Source organism: Zootoca vivipara, chromosome 2 (assembly GCF_965207765.1).
Source record: "Zootoca vivipara chromosome 2, rZooViv2.hap1.1, whole genome shotgun sequence".
NCBI classification, from domain to species: domain Eukaryota; kingdom Metazoa; phylum Chordata; class Lepidosauria; order Squamata; family Lacertidae; genus Zootoca; species Zootoca vivipara.
In genome coordinates, this window is record NC_142584.1 from 108713952 (window position 1) to 108733312 (window position 19361).

The 19361-nt window shown below is 44.9% G+C and overlaps 1 protein-coding gene across 2 annotated transcripts; it reads left to right on the top strand.

The window, feature by feature from the left end:
- The first annotated feature begins 2018 nt into the window (after window positions 1-2018).
- On the top strand, window positions 2019-17767 carry MPIG6B (megakaryocyte and platelet inhibitory receptor G6b). 2 transcript variants are annotated; one of them, XM_088662723.1, is made up of 8 exons: window positions 2019-2159; window positions 4349-4672; window positions 7600-7935; window positions 8946-8965; window positions 14511-14605; window positions 16035-16081; window positions 16219-16286; window positions 17385-17767. In XM_088662723.1, exons 1-8 carry the CDS (start codon window positions 2057-2059, stop codon window positions 17517-17519), a joined length of 1128 nt encoding a protein of 375 aa, XP_088518849.1. In that variant the 5' UTR covers window positions 2019-2056; the 3' UTR covers window positions 17520-17767. The 2 variants fall into 2 exon arrangements, with proteins under 2 accessions (XP_088518849.1, XP_088518850.1); XM_088662724.1 differs by having other exon boundaries at window positions 2024-2159; window positions 4352-4672.
- Window positions 17768-19361: the final 1594 nt, after the last annotated feature.

Consider the following 19361-nt stretch of genomic DNA (forward strand, 5'->3'; position numbering starts at 1 on the left):
TTCAAAGAGGATATTGCAGAGTTCGGAAAACAGGTTCCGAAAAAATGATCAAGGGGATGGAGGAAAGACTGCAGTATTTGGGGGCTTTTTACTTTCGAGAAAAGGCAGGGGAGAGGTGGGAGACAATGGAGGAGGAATACACCTGTTAAAAGTGCAAATTGTTTTTATTCCAGTCAGTTGGCAACCTTAAGTTAAGTTTACTCACCCACTCACCTGCCCGGGCCAGCTGTGAAATATAAATATCTCCAGGATCAAGAAGGAGGAAGGGGCGGGGAGCCACTCAGGTCAGAAAAGCAGAAGCAAGAAGTGAGAAAAGGAAGCTCTGGTGGTAAATTTCAGGTGATCTCTCGCCCCCCTCTGTTGCCACATTTGCTGTCATCATCGTATGGCTTACGTGTCGACCAGAGGGACTCCCCGCCCCAGGACAACTGCAAATTTCCAGGCCCTGCTAAAACGCACACCATGCCTACTTTCTGTGTTGCGCTGGGGGAGGGGGAGGAAACTCTCAACCACATGGAAAGAAAATCTTAAAGGGAGTCAAGAAACCCCCATTGTGGAAATACTTACATCAGTCAGCAATGAGTTACTTGTGGGCAGAAGGTTAATTGTGAACTTCTAGATGAGATGCTGTAACCAGACAGCCTGAGCCCCTGAATCCTCAACATTTACGGTAATACCGTAACAGCAACAAGAAGGGAGATTTTCCTCCCTCAAAAGCAGTGCTTCTTAACATGTTTTGGGTCACAGACTCCTTTGAGAATCTGATGAAAGCTATGGACACACACACCGCATATACGGTAGATACATACACAGAGAATTTTGCAGACAATTTTATTGCACTGATAGATGGGGCTTCCTGTAGCCCGTCCATAGACACTTATGCCAGGGGTTCATGAAGCGCAGATTAAGAACCCCAGCTCAAAAGGGGGAAATTCATATTTAGAACCCCGATCTGAAGGCATAGAAGTGGCATGTGCAACAAAATGTTGCAGCGTGCAGTGCTCCTGTTTAGGGTTCCGGACAACTAGCACCCTGGTTTTCTATTCATTTCACATTTAGCATTTTTATAGTCCTAACAGTGCTTTTTTGGGGTGGGGAGGAGGTTACTTCCTTATGGTTCTTCTGAAGGGCAGCGATGACAAATGGTTAGAGGCATCACACACTGTTCACTGTAACAGAACATTGGAAAGACAGTTCCCCCCCCCAATGCTTAGAAATAAGTTTTTTTTTCCAATGCTTGAAGTTTTGTGAACTGGTCTTGCTGATAGAAAGCTAGCCTTGGTGCCCTTTTTTTTCATTTTCACAAAAGACATTTGAAGCTTAATGGATGCAATTAATCAGTTAATTATAGGTGGGATTTCTCGCTCTCATGTTATGTATTTTGTGTTTTTATTTTGTGTTTCCCTGTTGAAAACTGCCCTGCTGTCCATAAATGAATTGCGGTCTATAAATTAATTAATTACTCTTATAAAACATTATCAGTCGGTTAGAGCAGGGTGCTAATCATGCCGAGGTCGTGGGTTCAATCCCCATATGGGCCACCTACACATTCCTGCATTGAAGGGGGTTGGACTAGATGACCCTCAGGGTCCATTCCATCTCCACGATTTTATGATTCTATGATTTAATCCCTCTGCTTGGCCCTACAGCTTCAGTATGTATAAATAAATAAATAAATAAATGTATTTGCCGTTATCTTAAAACATTTTTAAACAAACACACCCAGCCCTGTCACGGGAGGCTTAAGAGAACATACAACTCAAGAAGCCGGATAGGAATTTTGATCGCCCCTCTCCTAAAAGAACAAAACAGACTCAAGAAGCCCCAGACTCAGTCTAGATATAATTTAGTCCAGAGCCACCTGGTGGCCAAACAGTATAATTACGCTATCCACTCACAGTCTGTTTGGGCAGCCTGGAGTCATGTTTCCTCATAGAGATCCGTCCTGCCCTTCCTCTTTCTCATCCACTCTGCTGCCGAGTTTTGTGGCCTCCCTCTTGCATGTTCTTGCCACAGTTCCTCTTGAGAAGCAGAAGCTGCTGTGCTGCGGAAAGGCATGGTTGGAGAATCCCCCTCTCCGCTTTCCCCCGTGAAGCCCTTTCCTTTCTTAATTCTGGCCGCCACCGCCCTGGCTGTTTTGAAGACAGACGCTCACAGGGGTAAGCTGCAAACCCTTCCCAGGAAGGGGCAAGGAAACTTTGAGGCAGGAGACCTTAGCTGATCACTTGGAGGCAATTCATTTATTCGAGCTGGAGAAGAGGGTTTGCTCATTTTTCAACTGGCCCCTGCTCTTCTGCCTTGAACAAAATAGCTGGATGTGCACCCGTTAGGAGGCGGCAACTGTGTGAACCTTGTGTTCTGGGTTCAGGCTCCACACAGGAAGTTGGGGACTTAACTGGTTTCTGAACAGGGTTGTTCCCCCCCCCCCAAGATCCCATGTTCTTAGAGGGTCTCTAATGAATGTATACTTAACTTATTCCAGCTGAAGAAGAATTGTCGAAACAGGGCCCTGTCCTGGTATATACACTTCATCTGACGTATAAAGGTAAAGGGACCCCTGACCATTAGGTCCAGTCGTGACTGACTCTGGGGTTGCGGCGCTCATCTTGCTTTATTGGCCGAGGGAGCCGGCGTATAGCTTCCAGGTCATGTGGGAGCATAACAAAGCCACTTCTGGCGAACCAGAGCAGCGCACGGAAACGCCGTTTACCTTCCCGCTGTAGTGGTACCTATTTATCTACTTGCACTTTGAGGTGCTTTCGAACTGCTAGGTGGGCAGGAGTTGGGACCGAGCAACGGGAGCTCACCCCGTTGTGGGGATTCGAACCGCCGACCTTCTGATCGGCAAGCCCTAGGCTCTGTGGTTTAACCCACAGCGCCACCCGGGTCCCCTTATCTGACATATAAACTTCTATTAATAAATCCAACTACAGAAAAGACTATTTGAAACTATTGTATCATTTGAACCACTATCAGGGATACATTACTACGGTGGCCTGAGTTTTGCCTTTCTACTATTTCTGTGGGATCTTTAGTCAAGAACTCCAACTTCTTTACTTATTTCTTCATTTCTTAGCATATATTTGTATGGTGTCAGTATTGCTGCTGTTGTTATAGAAAAAATAGGTGTTTTTGTTTTTTGTTTTTACTTTTGCTGCCCAACTCCCCAAGGGACTAAGACCTCTACGTCAGGCATGTCCAAAGTCGGTTTCGGGGGCCTAATGCAGCCCGCTGGATGATTTAATCCGGCCCCTGGGGTAAAATCCTAAAAAAAACCTCAACAACTTTGGTCGGCCCTCACACATGTTCACTTCATCAAATCTGTCCCTCTTTGAACAACAGGATGCAGTGAAAGCAAGACAGATATTTATTTTTCTGTTGCAACAGGGTTCCCTCCCCTCCTTGCAAGGAGGTAGGAAGGACCCAGAAAAATGGTGCATCATCATCATAATCATAATAATAATAATAATAATAATAATAATAATACAGTGGAACCTCGGTTTATGAACACCTCGGTTTACGAATTTTCAGTTTACGAACGCCGCAGACCCATCTGGAGCGGATTAATTCACTTTCCATTACTTTCAATGGGAAAGTTCACTTCAGTTTATGAACACTTCAGTTTATGAACAGACTTCTGGAACCAATTACACCCATGCTTCGGGTTAAGTACGCTTACTCCGCAGACCCGTCTGGAACGGATTAATCCCCTTTCCATTACTTTCAATGGGAAAGTTCGCTTCAGTTTATGAACGCTTCAGTTTAAGTACTCCATGGACCATCTGGAACAGATTAATCCACTTTCCATTACTTTGAATGGGAAAGTTCACTTCAGTTTATGAACGCTTCAGTTTATGAACAGACTTCCGGAACCAATTGTGTTCATAAACTGAGGTACCACTGTATATTATTTATACCCCGCCCATCTGGCCGGGTTCCCCCCCCCCGCCACTCTGGGCGGCTTCCAACACACATTAAAATACATTAGAATATCACAGACTAAAAACTTCCCTAAACAGGGCTGCCTTTAGGTATTTTCTAAATGTCAGGTAGTTGTTTATCTCTCTGACCTCCGATGGGAGGGCGTTCCACAGGGCGGGTGCCACTACCAAGAAGGCCCTCTGCCTGGTTCCCTGTAGGTTTGCTTCTCGCAGTAATTAAATTTCAGTGCATTCCTATGGGAAACGGCGCTTCGCAAGACGAAATTATCGCCACACGAAACGACTTGTGGAACGAATTAATTTTGTCTTGCGAGGTACCACTCTATCTATCTATCTATCTATCTATCTATCTATCTATCTATCTCTATCTATCATCTATCTATCTAAACATACAAATTAACTCATAGCAGGGCTTTCTGTGGAGGCTGGAGAAGAGGTCAAAATTCCCTGCCCACTTGAGGGGCCCAGACTGACTTGGTACTGGATTCCGCGTTACCCCATCTGTGCTGGCTTCAGCCATGGAGGCAAGAAGGAAATATTCTCTACAACTTCTGCCGGAGAAGACCTGCTGCTACTGGAGCGGTTTCAACGGCAAGCAGAAAAGCAAGGAGAAAAGGGAAAGGGGAACTTAATTCTCATCCTCAAAAGCCTCCACATGAACGACTCGGGCACTTTCTACTGTTCCAATGGCAACAAAAATTCGTCAAAGATCTCCGTCTCCGTGGAGCTTGGTAAAAATACCGTGAGGTTACACAGCAGTGTGGGTGGGGCCAGTGCCAGATTTACAGACAGTGGTTCCTCGGTTTACAAACACAATTGGTTGTGTGGCGATGTCCCTTGCTCCCCAGGAAATAAGACACAAGACACAGTGAAATGAATTTTAAGTGGGCGAAAAGGCCACAACTTTATTGGTTACGGATGTTGAGCGGTATTGGCTTAGGCATTGGAACCTAACAGGCTATATCCGACTGTAACCCATGTGTTACAGTCTGGGAGAAATTAACCACCAGAAGGAGCCTAATGATGTACATCTACTGGAACACCTCCTGTGGCCACCGTTGGGGGGTGCCATAAGGCCCTGACCTCCGCAGGCTCAGGACAAAGCTAACGCCCCCGGAACCCCTTTAACGGGTTAAATCTCCAATTTGTGGGCAGCTGATGATGTAATCTGCCCCCTTTCTTCTTTTATGCAAATTTCCAATGCCTAACCGCCAAGCTAGGTTCCCGCCTCCAGCTAGTTTAAAAGGAGGTAAGCCCCGCTTCCCGGCCGACCCTATTGGTCAGCACCGGGTATGACGGAGGCGGGAACTCCCGTCTCGCAAGGGGGCTGAGCGCTAAGCCCCCATTGCGAGCGATCGCTCTGGCCACGCCCACAACACCACCTCCGTGAGATGCGGAAGTGGCTTTCCGGAAGTCTGTACTTAACCTGAACTTTCCCATTGAAAGTAATGGAAAGTGGATTAATCCATTCCAGACGGGTCCGCGGAGTACTCAACCTGAAGCGTACTTAACCCGAAGTATGAGTGTAATTGGTTCTGGAAGTCCATACTTAACCTGAAGCGTACTTCACCTGAAGCGAACTTTCCCATTGAAAGTAATGGAAAGTGGATTAGTCCGTTCCAGACGGTCCGTGGAGTACTTAAACTGAAAATACTCAAACCAAGGCGTACTTAAACCGAGGTTTGACTGTGTAAGTTAACAAGCTATAGCTTAGGGCCCCACTCTCTTGCCCCCCCCAAAAAAACAACCTCTCACTAATAATATACTTCTTCTTAATTATATTTCAGTTCAACAATTACTTTGATAAAATACATATTTTGTTATGTGCAAATGGCTTTAGATACCTATTAGGTCCATAAATTACCATATAGCATATATTCAACATGAAAAACAGCGACAATTTGTTGTTGACAAAGGACAGCTGGACATATAAAGGGCCCCATTACCTTCAGGAGCTTAGGGCCTCATCAAACCTAAATCTGGCCCTGGGTGGGGCTTAGATGCACATAGGACAGATCCACATTAAATGCAGCGTTATACCGGTTTAATATTTAATAATAATAATAATAATAATAATAATAATAATAATAATAAACTTTATATACCCCGCCCATCCGGCTGGGTTCCCCCAGCCACTCTGGGTGGCTCCCAACAGAATTTTAAAAACACGATAAAACATCAACCATTAAAAACTTCCCTAAACAGGGCTGCCTTCAGTTGTCTTCTAAAAGTCAGATAGTTGTTCATTTCCTTGACATCTGATGGGAGGGTGTTCCACAGGGCGGGCACCACTGCCAAGAAGTCATCTCTCAAAGAATCCTGGGAGCCAGTGTGGTGTAGTGGTTAAGAGCAGTGGATTTGTAATCTGGGGAACCGGGTTCGCTTCCCTCCTCCTCCACATGCAGCTGCTGGGTGACCTTGGGCTAGTCACACTTCTCTGAAGTCTCTCAGCCTCACTCACCTCACAGAGTGTTTGTTGTGGGTGCGGAAGGGAAAGGAGAATGTTAGCCGCTTTGAGATTCCTTCGGGTAGTGATAAAGCGGGATATCAAATCCAAACTCTTCTTACTTGTCAAAGGTGCTGAGGTTTGTTAGGAGACCCCTCCCAGAGCGACAATGCCCAGCACCCTGAACAAAATACAGTTCCCAGTATTCCTTTGGGGAAGCTGTAAGTAACCGTTAAAAGTAGAATGAGCTTTAAATTTGTGGTGTGGATGCAACATGAGCTCATATGATTTCAGACCCTCCAAGTCTCCTGATTTTCCAGGGATGGTCCTGGATTTACAGAAGCCACCCTGGTTTGTGATTTGATCCCAGAATGTCCCGCTTTTCCTTAGGACGTCCCTATTTGAAATGTTGGAGAGTATGGAGTTATGTGACCTGCTGAGCCACGGAAATAAGTAACACTATACAACCTTTGGAAGACATCCCAAGGCAGCCCTGCATAGGGAAGTTTTTTATATATATATAAAAAGTTTAATGTTTTGTTATGTTTTTATATATGTTGGAAGCTGCCCAGAGTAGGCTGGGGCAAAATTGAGTGATCTGATGTCGAAGGACGAGAGCCATTTGTAACCCCATCAGAACACTGTGCTGGACAGAGAGATTTAAACGTCTCTGCTCACCCCAATGTAATGTTAATCTGTTTTCTTTTTCCCAACACTGCCACAATGGAGGGATGGAAGGAAGTGTGATCAGGACCCCAACTGTAGAGTAATTGGGATGAAGGAACCGTAGTCTCTGTTAGAGGAATAGCATAGGAGGAAATTTGGTCATGGGAAGAACTGAGGTCAGATCCCCTGGTCTGATCGTTTGTTATGTACTGAGCTGAATCCTAGAACAATAGGATCCAGAATGCAGCATTCTGATTGGTCCGCAGGAGCCACCCAATCCAGCTCCAGGTGGAAGTGAATCAACAACCTGATTGGCCTGCCGGAGCAGCCAATCAGGCTTCTGGAGGAAGTGAATCCGCAACCTGATTGGCCTACAGGAGCATCCTTGAAGTAGCCAATCACACAAGGCCCATTGTGTAAATAATGTATATATAGCAGATGTTTGGGGGAAAGAGCCATTCTTCTTTTGCTACTACAAGCTGAATAAATTCACTCTCGACTCCAAGTATATTTCATCGTTCTTATTCATTCGTTCATTTATGTCAGATAAAGAAAATGGAATTGATGTCAGACCTTCTGCCCTACCCCCTCGACACCATGGTTCGGTAACCCTCTCCTGTAATTCCTGTAAGGACCAGAGAGAGGATAAATCTGATGGCGACATGAAGATCACCTGGACTCAAAATGGCGTGCCGGTATCCAACAATACAGATATCCGGGAAATAAGGAACGTCGTAACAATAAAACAATTTTCAAGACGCCATTATGGTCTCTGGAACTGTTCTCATCCTGCCTGTCAGAATGGCTACTGTTTGGAAGGCAATTTAGAAAATCCAAGAATGATGGATGGCACGCCGTCTGAGCCAAACCCTCAACTGGAAGGTGAGTGTCAAGTTTGGCAAAGGCTTGTAGACATTTTAGCTACGATAAATGGGCCCAGTTCATCCATGAGTGTTCATTCCAAGGTTTCTTATAACTCATTCATTCGGTCATTCCTTGGTGGCTGCAAGCTGAACATGTGGACCGACTCTCAACTGAGAAGTTTGACCTTTCAGTGGTAATGTGATGTTGTAATAATAATAATAATAATAATAATAATAATAATAATAATAATATCATACCCTGCCCATCTGGCTGGGTTTCGCCAGCCACTCTGGGTGGCTCCCAACAGACCATTAAAAACACGATAAAAGATCAAGCATTAAAAACTTCCCTAAACAGGGCTGCTTTCAGATTCAGATGTCTAAAAGTCAGATAGTTGTTTATTTCCTTGACATCTGAAGGGAGGGTGTTCCACAGGGTGGGCGCCACTACTAAGAAGGCCCTCTGCCTGGTTCCCTGTAACTTCGCTTCTTGCAGTGAGGGACCCACCAGAAGGCCCTTGGAGCTGGACCTCAGTTTCCGGGCTGAATGATGGGGGTGGAGACATTCCTTCAGGTATACTGGTCCGAGGCCGTGTAAGAGACCTATTGTGTTTTATCTGTGATGGCTTATTCATACGTACAAATCATATTCCTACGTATTGTAATAGGAGCTGCTTTTCCCAGCATGGAGATACATTTACAGCAGGGGTGGGGAAACTTTGGCCTTCCAGGTATATCCCATCAGCCTCAGCAAGCATGACCAATGGCCAGGGTTAGGGGGAGTTGAAGTTCAGCAACATCCAGAGAGCCAAAGACTCCACACCCCTCAGTTAGAGCAAAGCCAAAGGGTTGTTTTTGCTCAGCTTTGAAAAAGAATGGGGAGGTGTTCAGGAGAAAGGGCAGGTGGGGAGGGGAATTTTGGGGGTGGGAGTCCCCTTTGAATATAAAACTGCCCCACCCCATCTTCCTCCTGCCCAATGTGGTGTTTGCATTTCTAAGCTGTTTGTCGTCCCCCCCCCACTGATGTAGGCGATACGGCTGACCCGCGTATAATTTGTGGGATGCAAAGGGTTAAGTGCAGTCAAGTCACAACAATCCCTAGATAGTCCACTTGGAGGACTGAGGAGGAGGATATGACTAAGCGTAGTTTCCTCTTCCTTCACATGCAAATGAGTTGAGGAAGTGGCAGATAAATCCTGAAGGAAACAGCCATTTCCCCTCTCTTGGACCAGACCTCTTGGACTACACACATCTTAGTGAGTCTCTCCCTCAAGGCCTCCAGCCTAGAGAGAGAGATGAGATGGAGTCTCACTTCTTATAAGTGAACTTCACAATGTATATATTACCTTTTAACTAAGCAAGTCTACCTCTTGAGTGTGCTGTACCTCGAGATGCTTGTAAGTAAACATCTTTTATACTTTTAAGAGCATTGTGTTGTGTCTTTTCTTTTAAGAGGGAAAAAGGGGAAATACCAGGAAAATACACTTTATTTTAGTGGCTTAAATCAAGCCTGCGCAAACGTTCTTCTGCTGTGTATTTTGCAAAAGGGGAATGTTTTACTCTGCTAAAGTTTTGTGCTTGCTAGCGCAAGCGGGGATAGGATATATTAAACAATATCTCCTCATCCACATTCCTGAACATTCCCACATAGGGTTATTGCGGCCCAGAGTTGCGTATTTTGTGTATTTTTGAAGGATTGATTTGGATTGTGATTTTGAACTCTGTAGGATTTTTCCAGTTAGGATTTCCTGGTTGAGCACATGGTCTCTTTGTTCTGCAGTGTGCTTGGGGGATTAACTACCCCTCCCCTCCCTCAGAGTTTACAGCACTGAGAAAGCTCAGAGGTAGTGAAGATATTTTTGAGATTTTGAATTTGATTTTTGAAAGATTTTTGAATTTTGGAAATTTTTGAAGTTTTAAGATGGCAAGCTCCAGTTTTGATAGTGAGGCAAGACCAAGTTTTATGCTGCTGGATGACAATAATTTTGTGCAGTGGAAGCAGCGCGTTTTAGTTTATCTTGCTGCTAGGCGTGTTCTGCAGGCCATTAAGGAAGAAAAGCCTACAGGAACCGATGCAGAAGCTTTAGCTAAGATAGAAGCTTGGAGTATTAAAAATGATGAAGCCAAGCACATAATTTTGAGCAGTTTGAGGAATGAGCATCTATCAATGATAAATTTTGAAGATGATGCATCTAAGATCCTAGAGGACATTGAACGCATTTATGCACAATCTACAGAGAGTTCCTATAGATACTTGTTGGATAAGTTACTCAAGTTGAAGATGAATTCTAGAGAAGAGTTTACAGAGCATTTTAAGAATTTTTCTGAGATTGTTCAAAGAATTGCCCTTACTCCCAGAGCCTTTGATGATGTGACTAAAGTAACGTTTATGCTTGCATCATTGGGACCTACGTTTGCTCCATTTAAAAGTATAATGGATCACACAAAGGATTTAACTTTTAATGAGCTTATCAACCATTTAAGAGAGGAATGCAGAGATAGCCTTGATTCTCAAGAAAGGAATCCAAGGAGGAAGGATAGCAGCTATGCATCCAAGCATTTTGGAAAGTCCAGACAGACATCTAGAGAAATAATTTGTTTTAAATGCAATGGGAAAAACCACATAGCAAGGAACTGCAAGAGTCAAAATGGGGATAAAGTTGAATCCCACCCCTCAAAACCACAAGGTGTTAAGAAGGGGAGTCATGAGCAAACCATGTTGATGCAGGAGAGGAGTTTAGCTGTCCAGGATTGTGAAAATAAGCGCAATAAGTGGATTCTTGACAGTGGAGCGAGTTCTCATTTCTGTTATGAAAAGGAGTATTTTAATGAGATTAATGGGGATGAAACCTCTGAAATTGAGATTGCTGATGGCAACATTGTAAAGGCAATTGGTTCAGGAACTGTGAATTTGAAATTCAACGTAGATCATGAAACAATTAATACTAAGATAACTGAAGTTAAGTTTGCACCAAAGCTTAATTGCAACTTACTCAGCGTGTCCAGTTTGGACAGGAAAGGTTTTAAAATTACATTTGAAAAAGGACAATGTATTGTGACTAAGCATGATGAAGTTTATGTTCAAGGCACACTAAAGGATGGTGTATATGAGCTTAATGTTTCAGAGAACCAGCAGAACCAGTCTGCAAAGGTGGCGCAACCAAGTCAAAAGGACGAAGGAAGTCTGGAACTCTGGCACAAGAGACTTGGACACAGAGACACCAACGTTATTCTGGAACTACAGAAAGGTGATCTTGTGAGAGGTCTGCAGGTAAAGCAAAGCAACACAAATACACCAACATCAAAATGTATAACTTGTGTTAGTGAGAAAGCAACTAAACCTTCTTTCCCACGTTGTGCAGAGAAGAGAAGCACTAAAGTATTGGACATTGTCCATACAGATCTATGTGGACCAATGAATGTGTCTTCTCTAGGAGGTAATAAATATATTTTGATATTTTTGGACGATTTCTCGAGATTCTGCGTAGCCTACTTTATCAAGGAGAAGAGTGAGACAGTGGAATTGTTCAGGGACTATCTTAACATGGTCAAGAACAAGTTCCAGCGAGCCCCTTCCATTTTAATGTCCGATAATGGTGGGGAATTTTGTTCACATGAGATGCAGGCCGTCATGGCTAGAGAAGGCATATCACACGTGACCACAGTTGCCTACACACCCCAACAAAACTCAATTGCAGAGAGGAAATTTAGATCCATTTTGGAAATGACAAGGTGCATGCTAAAGGAAGCTAACTTGTCACACAGGCTGTGGGGTGAAGCGGCTCGTTGCTCAGTCTATCTTCAGAACAGACTGCCCACAAAAGGCGCAGAGCGCACACCATTTGAACTTTGGCATGGAAAAGCCCCAAATTTGTCACATATACGTGTATTTGGAAGTTTGTGCTACTATCATGTGCCCAAGGAGCACAGACACAAACTTGATTCCAGAGCGAAGGCAGGGATCCTAGTTGGGTACGCTTCTGGAGGAAAAGGATATAGAGTCTTGGATCCGCAAACTGGCAAGACAAGTTCGCAGCATGTAATTTACTTCGATGAGCAAGGCAAAGTTGATACAAAGGACACTGCCATTGATTGTTCCAAGGAGCCACAGGATGAGGAATTTGTGATTTTTCCTTTTGAACCAATACAAAGTACTAATCCAACTTCTAGTGTCGTAGCACCCCCTATAGGTGACACCCGAGAAGACGTGGAGGTCCAGGCCCCTGGCAGCACCAGAGACGAAGATGATGACGAGCAGCTGTATGGGGATATGCCACTGCTGGAGGAGGATGAGGAAGCTGATGCGGTCGAAAGACCAGAGGTCAGACGCTCATCCAGAACCAACAGAGGTGTTCCACCATTACGGCTGTCCTACCTTACAAGGTCGGCGTCTCCACAGGAACCTTCCAAATGGGAAGAGATAGAGAGGATGCCACCAGATGAAGCCAGTCTCTGGAGGAAAGCTGCTCAGGAGGAGATAGATGCACTTCATCGGAACAGGACCTGGACACTCACAGAACTACCTCCTGGTAAGGAAGCAATTGGAAGTAAATGGGTGTTCAAGGTTAAAAAGGGTTCAGAAGGGGAGGTGCAACGCTACAAAGCTAGGCTTGTGGCACAAGGTTTTTCCCAGAAGTATGGAGAGGATTACGATCAAGTGTTTGCACCGACAGTTCGATACAGCAGTGTCAGACTACTTTTAAGTATTGCAGCATCTAAGCAAATGTCAGTTTACCATATTGACATTGCGACAGCCTTTCTTCACGGCGAAATTTCTGAGCAGATTTATATGAAGCAGCCCAAAGGTTTCATTAAACCAAATGAGGCACATCTAGTGTGCAAGCTGCAGAAAGGACTTTATGGTTTGAAGCAAGCAGCGAGGGCTTGGAACCAGAAACTCCATGAGATGCTGGTGCAGCTTGGGTACAAGCAAGGGACTGCTGATAAGTGCTTGTACACCAAACAAAGGAATGGACAGTTTTCGTACATTTTAGCCTTTGTTGACGACCTTTTAATTTCTACGTCAAATGAGAAAGACTATAAAGACATAGTCAAACACCTCAACAGGGAAGTAGAGGTCAAGGAACTTGGAAAAGTGAAATACTACTTGGGAATTCAAGTTGAGAGAGAAGAGGATGGATCGTTCTTACTCAGCCAAAGGCAAAAGATAACTGAACTGATTGAAAGCATGCAGATGCAGGACGCACACCCAGTTGCGACACCGATGGCCACAGACTTCTTGAAGAATCAACAAGGTTCGAAGTTGCTGCCAAACAACACGCAATACAGGTCAGCGATTGGCAAACTTTTGTATTTGGTTACCACATGCAGACCTGACCTGGCAAGTGCAGTGGGGATCCTAAGTAGGAAAGTAAGTTGTCCCACTGAGCATGATTGGGCTGGAGTTAAGAGGGTTGTTCGTTATCTAAAGGGAACCATGGACTGTAAATTAAAACTGCCAGCTGTCAGAGACCCTAAACTGCTTGGGTACACTGATGCGGATTGGGCTGGGGACAATAAGGATTATAAATCCACAAGTGGCTATGTTTTTATGTATGGGGACGGAGCTATTGCATGGGGCAGCTATAAACAGAAATGTGTAGCTTTATCGTCCACAGAATCTGAGTACATTGCGGCTTCGGAAGCTTGCAGAGAGATCCCCTGGCTGGATCAGCTCCTGAAGGACTTTGGCGTGCCAAGAACGGGACCTGTCAGCTTGATGGAGGACAATCAGAGCAGTATGAAGCTGACACAAAGTGAAAAGTTCCTTGCACGCACCAAACACATTGGGGTCAGGTACCACTACATACGCCAGGTGATCGAGGATGGACTTGTTGAAATGTGTTACTGCAACACTGACCAGATGACTGCAGATGTCCTAACAAAGCCCCTGCCAAGAGAGAAGTTCCAGGATCTTCGTGGCAAGCTGGGACTCTTGGGTGGTTGATTAAAGTTATTTATGTATGTTTTTGTGTATGTTGTGAATTGCCTGAGAAGGGGTTTGTGGGATGCAAAGGGTTAAGTGCAGTCAAGTCACAACAATCCCTAGATAGTCCACTTGGAGGACTGAGGAGGAGGATATGACTAAGCGTAGTTTCCTCTTCCTTCACATGCAAATGAGTTGAGGAAGTGGCAGATAAATCCTGAAGGAAACAGCCATTTCCCCTCTCTTGGACCAGACCTCTTGGACTACACACATCTTAGTGAGTCTCTCCCTCAAGGCCTCCAGCCTAGAGAGAGAGATGAGATGGAGTCTCACTTCTTATAAGTGAACTTCACAATGTATATATTACCTTTTAACTAAGCAAGTCTACCTCTTGAGTGTGCTGTACCTCGAGATGCTTGTAAGTAAACATCTTTTATACTTTTAAGAGCATTGTGTTGTGTCTTTTCTTTTAAGAGGGAAAAAGGGGAAATACCAGGAAAATACACTTTATTTTAGTGGCTTAAATCAAGCCTGCGCAAACGTTCTTCTGCTGTGTATTTTGCAAAAGGGGAATGTTTTACTCTGCTAAAGTTTTGTGCTTGCTAGCGCAAGCGGGGATAGGATATATTAAACAATATCTCCTCATCCACATTCCTGAACATTCCCACATAATTGGGGGCTGCGTTGCTGGAATCCTTGCACTCATCTTGGTGGGAGTTGTCGTATTCCTCATCTGCAGGAATCGTCGCTCACACAGCATCAGGTACTGAAATTTGGGTTTTTTATGTATGTTGTTTAGACTGGAGTTTCCAGTCTATGAAAACATCAGTGTGTGTCTGCAAAATACTGGTTTCTGAAAGAATTCAATATGTCTCCACGCAACCATGAAGATGTAACATACATTTAAAAGGTAAAGGGACCCCTGACCGTTAGGTCCATTCGCAGACAACTCTGGGGTTGCGGCGCTCATAGAATCATAGAATCATAGAGTTGGAAGAGACCACAAGGGCCATCCAGTCCAACCCCCTGCCAAGCAGGAAACACCATCAAAGCATTCTTGACATATGCCCGTCAAGCCTCTGCTTAAAGACCTCCAAAGAAGGAGACTCCACCACGCTCATCTTGCTTTATTGGCCGAGGGAGCCGGCATACAGCTTCCGGGTCATGTGGCTAGCATGACTAAGCCACTTCTGGCGAACCAGAGCAGCGCACGGAAACATCGTTTCCCTTCCCACTGTAGTGGTACCTATTCATCTACTTGCACTTTGATGTGCTTTCAAACTGCTAGGTTGGCAGGAGCTGGGACCGAGCAACGGGAGCTTACCCCGTCGCAGGGATTCAAACCGCTGACCTTCAGATCGGCAAGCCCTAGGCTCTGTGGTTTAGACCACAGCGTCACCCGTGTCCCCACCCACATACATTAATATTCTGATACAATCAGACCAACAGCGCCACCTAGAGATGCTGAGGTTCAATACGCCTTAGAAGAACTCATGAATAGGCAAATATCCTTGGTTTTATTTCTGAATCCACATTCCAAGTTTGATCTTTTTATTTTTGCAATGACCCAAGTGGACAGAAAAGACTAGCTTTTACGTAATGGAAAGTTGGCACTAAAGTGGAAGCATTCTCAGAAATTCCAAGAATTTTTCCCCTAGTCCACTTACATCAGAGATGGAATTTTTCTCGCTATTGGTCCAAGCTAAGATCCAACTCTGTTATGTGACCAAATTTATCAGTCTCTCAGAGTCTGATAAATATGTGCTCTGTCACCCCAGAACTTTGGTCTCCTTGGAATCTAGGGTCATATCCAATGCTACTCATACCTAGAACATACCCATTGACAGCAATGGACACAACTGACTTAGGTTTGTGACAACTGACCCTGGATACAACCCCTGGTCTCCAACCAGATGCTGTGGACTTGCACCGTCTCAGGATCTCTGCCCTGTCATCACATGCTCTGAAAGCCATGACTCGGCTCAAGCATCTAAAATGTAACTAGCCAATCTTGAACTAGCATACAGTTGGAGCTGTATGGTCAGAGTCTCAATTTACTGTGCCTTATCAGAAGTGTGTTGTTGGTGGTTATATAAAATGCCCACTCAAACACAGCACATTTCTTCTGTCTGAATGAACTCTGAACAGCTAACGCGCAGAAAACATTTCTCTGTCATTCTTTTCATCCCCAGTGAGACTACGAAGGCGAAGGAAATGCAAGGGAGCAAGGACCCAGCTGGTGAGTTGCAAGGCTTTTGTCTTACTTATGGCTCTTTCTGACGCGGCAATTATTGCATGAGGATGATGGGAGTTGGAGTCCAATCCCCAGGGCTGTGGGTTCATTCTCCCTGTCTTATGCCCTTCTTTCGATTCCAGGACCAGAAGGATCTTCAAAGAGAAGAGAGGAAGCAGAACCTGGAATGGAAGACCACACCTACATGGAGGTAACTTCTAACAGGGTAACTTCTCCTGTTCCTTCTGAGGATAAACTGGGGGCTTGTTCCTATTGTTATAGGACTTGAGGGGTTGGTTTGGGTAAAAGGCTTAATAAAGATCAGGGTTCAAATCCCCACTTAGTCATGAAGTCCACTGGGTGACCTTTATTTTTTTTAAAAAAAAAAAATTAAACAAAGTAATAATAATACAAATAAAAATGTAGATCCCACCCCTGAGACCATTATTTATCATAACTATCCAACTTTCCAAAAAACACCAAACTACTTCTTGAGATGGTTTGACCCCTTTCTACAAATTCCACAAATATCTTCCCTATTTCGTCAAAGTCATTTCTCTTCCATTTCCCCCTTCTTACTTTGATAGTGCACATTAATTTATCATTAATTGCTGTATCTCACACTTCTTTATACCATTCCCTGGATGACCTTGAGCCATTTGGGCCAACCACACGCTTTTGGCCTAAACTACCTCACAGGGACGCAGGTGGCACTGTGGGTTAAACCACAGAGCCTAGGGCTTGCCGATCAGAAGGTCGGCGGTTCGAATCCCTGCGACGGGGTGAGCTCCCGTTGCTCGGTCCCAGCTCCTGCCAACCTAGCAGTTCGAAAGCACAGCAAAGTGCAAGTAGATAAATAGGTACAGCTACAGCGGGAAGGTAAACGGCGTTTCCGTGTGCTGCTCTGGTTCGCCAGAAGCGGCTTAGTCATGCTGGCCACATGACCCGGAAGTTGTATGCCGGCTCCCTCAGCCAATAACGCGAGATGAGCACCACAACCCCAGAGTCGGTCACGACTGGACCTAATGGTCAGGGGTCCCTTTACCTTTACCTTTTACCTCACAGGATTGTTTTGGGGACGGGAAAGATTCATGTACATGTCACTTGATCTCAGAGGAAAGGTAGGATATTAAATAAATAAATATAGAAAGTTCAGCTTGCAGGCTTCCCATTGGCACCCGCCTGACCCTTGTGGCCAAAAGGATACTGGACAAGATCGGTCTCTGGTCTGATCTAGCCAGGCTGTTTCTTAAAACTATCTGTTTATGCCTTGTGTCTCTTTTCTCTTTCCCTACCCAATGCCATCCAGGGAGCCGATCAAATCGAATACTCAGCTCTAGAGTTCAGAGAGGCTGGAGGGTGCCAGACTAAGATGCATAACGGGACGCCAACGGTTGTATACGCCGAAATGCCCAAGAATGACTTAACCCAGAGGGTTGGCTAGTTGTTGCTGCTGCTGCTGCTGCGCATTTCAAGGATCGCGAGCGGAAACAATTCCTTCCAACGAACTTAGGAATTTCTGCAAACGTTTTAACAGCTCCGGGTGCCAGGGAAGCTTGACAGGACACCATCTGAAGAAGTGTGAGCAGGAAGTGTTAGCAGCCGTGAACTATTGGGGTCAGAGAAGGCGGACAAGTGGCGGCCATTTGAAATGAAATTTCCTGCCTTTGGATTACAAAATATTAGAAACCACACGCACTGCAATACATTTCTGTCTCCTGTGAATTGCGCAGTGGCAAGTTCAGAAGTGCCGCTTCGTGATGGTCACAGCCATACTCCTTCTAAAATTCCACAACCTGCTAAGATTATACAACCATTTCATAATCACTCAATAATAATACTTAGAGATTAATTTATCATTAATTGCTGTATCTCACACTTCTTTATACCATTCCCTGGATGACCTTGAGCCATTTGGGCCAACCACACGCTTTTGGCCTAAACTACCTCACAGGGACGAATGCGGCAGCTAGACTGGTGACTGGGAGCGGCCGCCGAGATCACATAACACCGGTCCTAAAAGACCTACATTGGCTCCCAGTACGTTTCCGAGCACAATTCAAAGTGTTGGTGTTGACCTTTAAAGCCCTAAACGGCCTCGGTCCGGTATACCTGAAGGAGCGTCTCCACCCCCATCGTTCTGCCCGGACACTGAGGTCCAGCTCCGAGGGCCTTCTGGCGGTTCCCTCATTACGAGAAGCCAAGTTACAGGGAACCAGGCAGAGGGCCTTCTCGGTAGTGGCACCCACCCTGTGGAATGCCCTCCCACTAGAGGTCAAAGAGAACAATTACCAGACCTTTAGAAGGCATCTCAAGGCAGCCCTGTTTAGGGAAGCTTTTAATGTTTGATGGATTTCTGTATTTTAGAATTTCTGTTTTTTGGAAGCCGCCCAGAGTGGCTGGGGGAACCCGGCCAGATGGGCGGGGTATAAATAATAAATTATTATTATTATTATTATGCATAGCAATGTCTCCCTGGGTTGGCCGTCAGGTAGATCTACTATTTTCTGTGCACACACACCAGATGCAAAGGAAAGAGGAGCAGGCAAACAGCCTCAGTCATGATCAGTAAATCTGTGTTTCTTCCTGCCAGGAAACGTGAGGTCTTTTTTGGGCATGCACTGAGGCATTTCTGTAGATGCCTGGATACCTTTGATTGAGTGTGGTGTAGTGGTTAAGAGTGGTAGGCTTGTAATCTGGGGAACCAGGTTCGATTCCCCGCTCCTCCACATGCAGCTGCTGGGTGACCTTGGGCTAGTCACACTTCTCTGAAGTCTCTCAGCCTCACTCACCTCACAGAGTGTTTGTTGTGGGGGAGGAAGGGAAAGGAGAATGTTAGCTGCTTTGAGACTCCTTCGGGTAAAGAGGGGTATCAAATCCAAACTCTTCTTCTTTCATTTTTTAATAACATTTCCTCAATATTCCAGATCGGCACAAAACGGCAGAAGTAATGATTGTAATCAGTGCTTTTTTTTCGCTAGAAAAAAAAGGTGCCGGTATTGCATACCCTTGAGGGGGGAAAGCACTACTACTACTACTACTACTAATAATAATAATAATAATAATCAACAACAACAACAACTGCTGCTGCTCCAAGTCCAGCAAGGATTTGGAGTTTCTCTCATGAAAGCCTGTTTCTTCCTTTCCTTCCTTGCCTGCAGGGGCATTTTTTATTTTTATTTTTTAATGCAGCTGCTTTGTGCAAAAACTCCTCTGTGCAAAAGAGTGGTTTTTTTTAAAAAAACCCACTGGGAACTTGCATCCATTCTTATCAGCTGATGGAAGG

Excerpts from the sequence above, each read along its gene's own strand:
- MPIG6B (XM_088662723.1), top strand. The coding sequence starts at position 2,057 with ATGGTTGGAGAATCCCCCTCTCCGCTTTCCCCCGTGAAGCCCTTTCCT. Across the intron at positions 2,160-4,348 it reads GAAGACAGACGCTCACAGGG|CAGGGCTTTCTGTGGAGGCT; the intron begins GTAAGCTGCAAA and ends ATTAACTCATAG. Across the intron at positions 8,966-14,510 it reads GCGATACGGCTGACCCGCGT|ATAATTGGGGGCTGCGTTGC; the intron begins ATAATTTGTGGG and ends GAACATTCCCAC.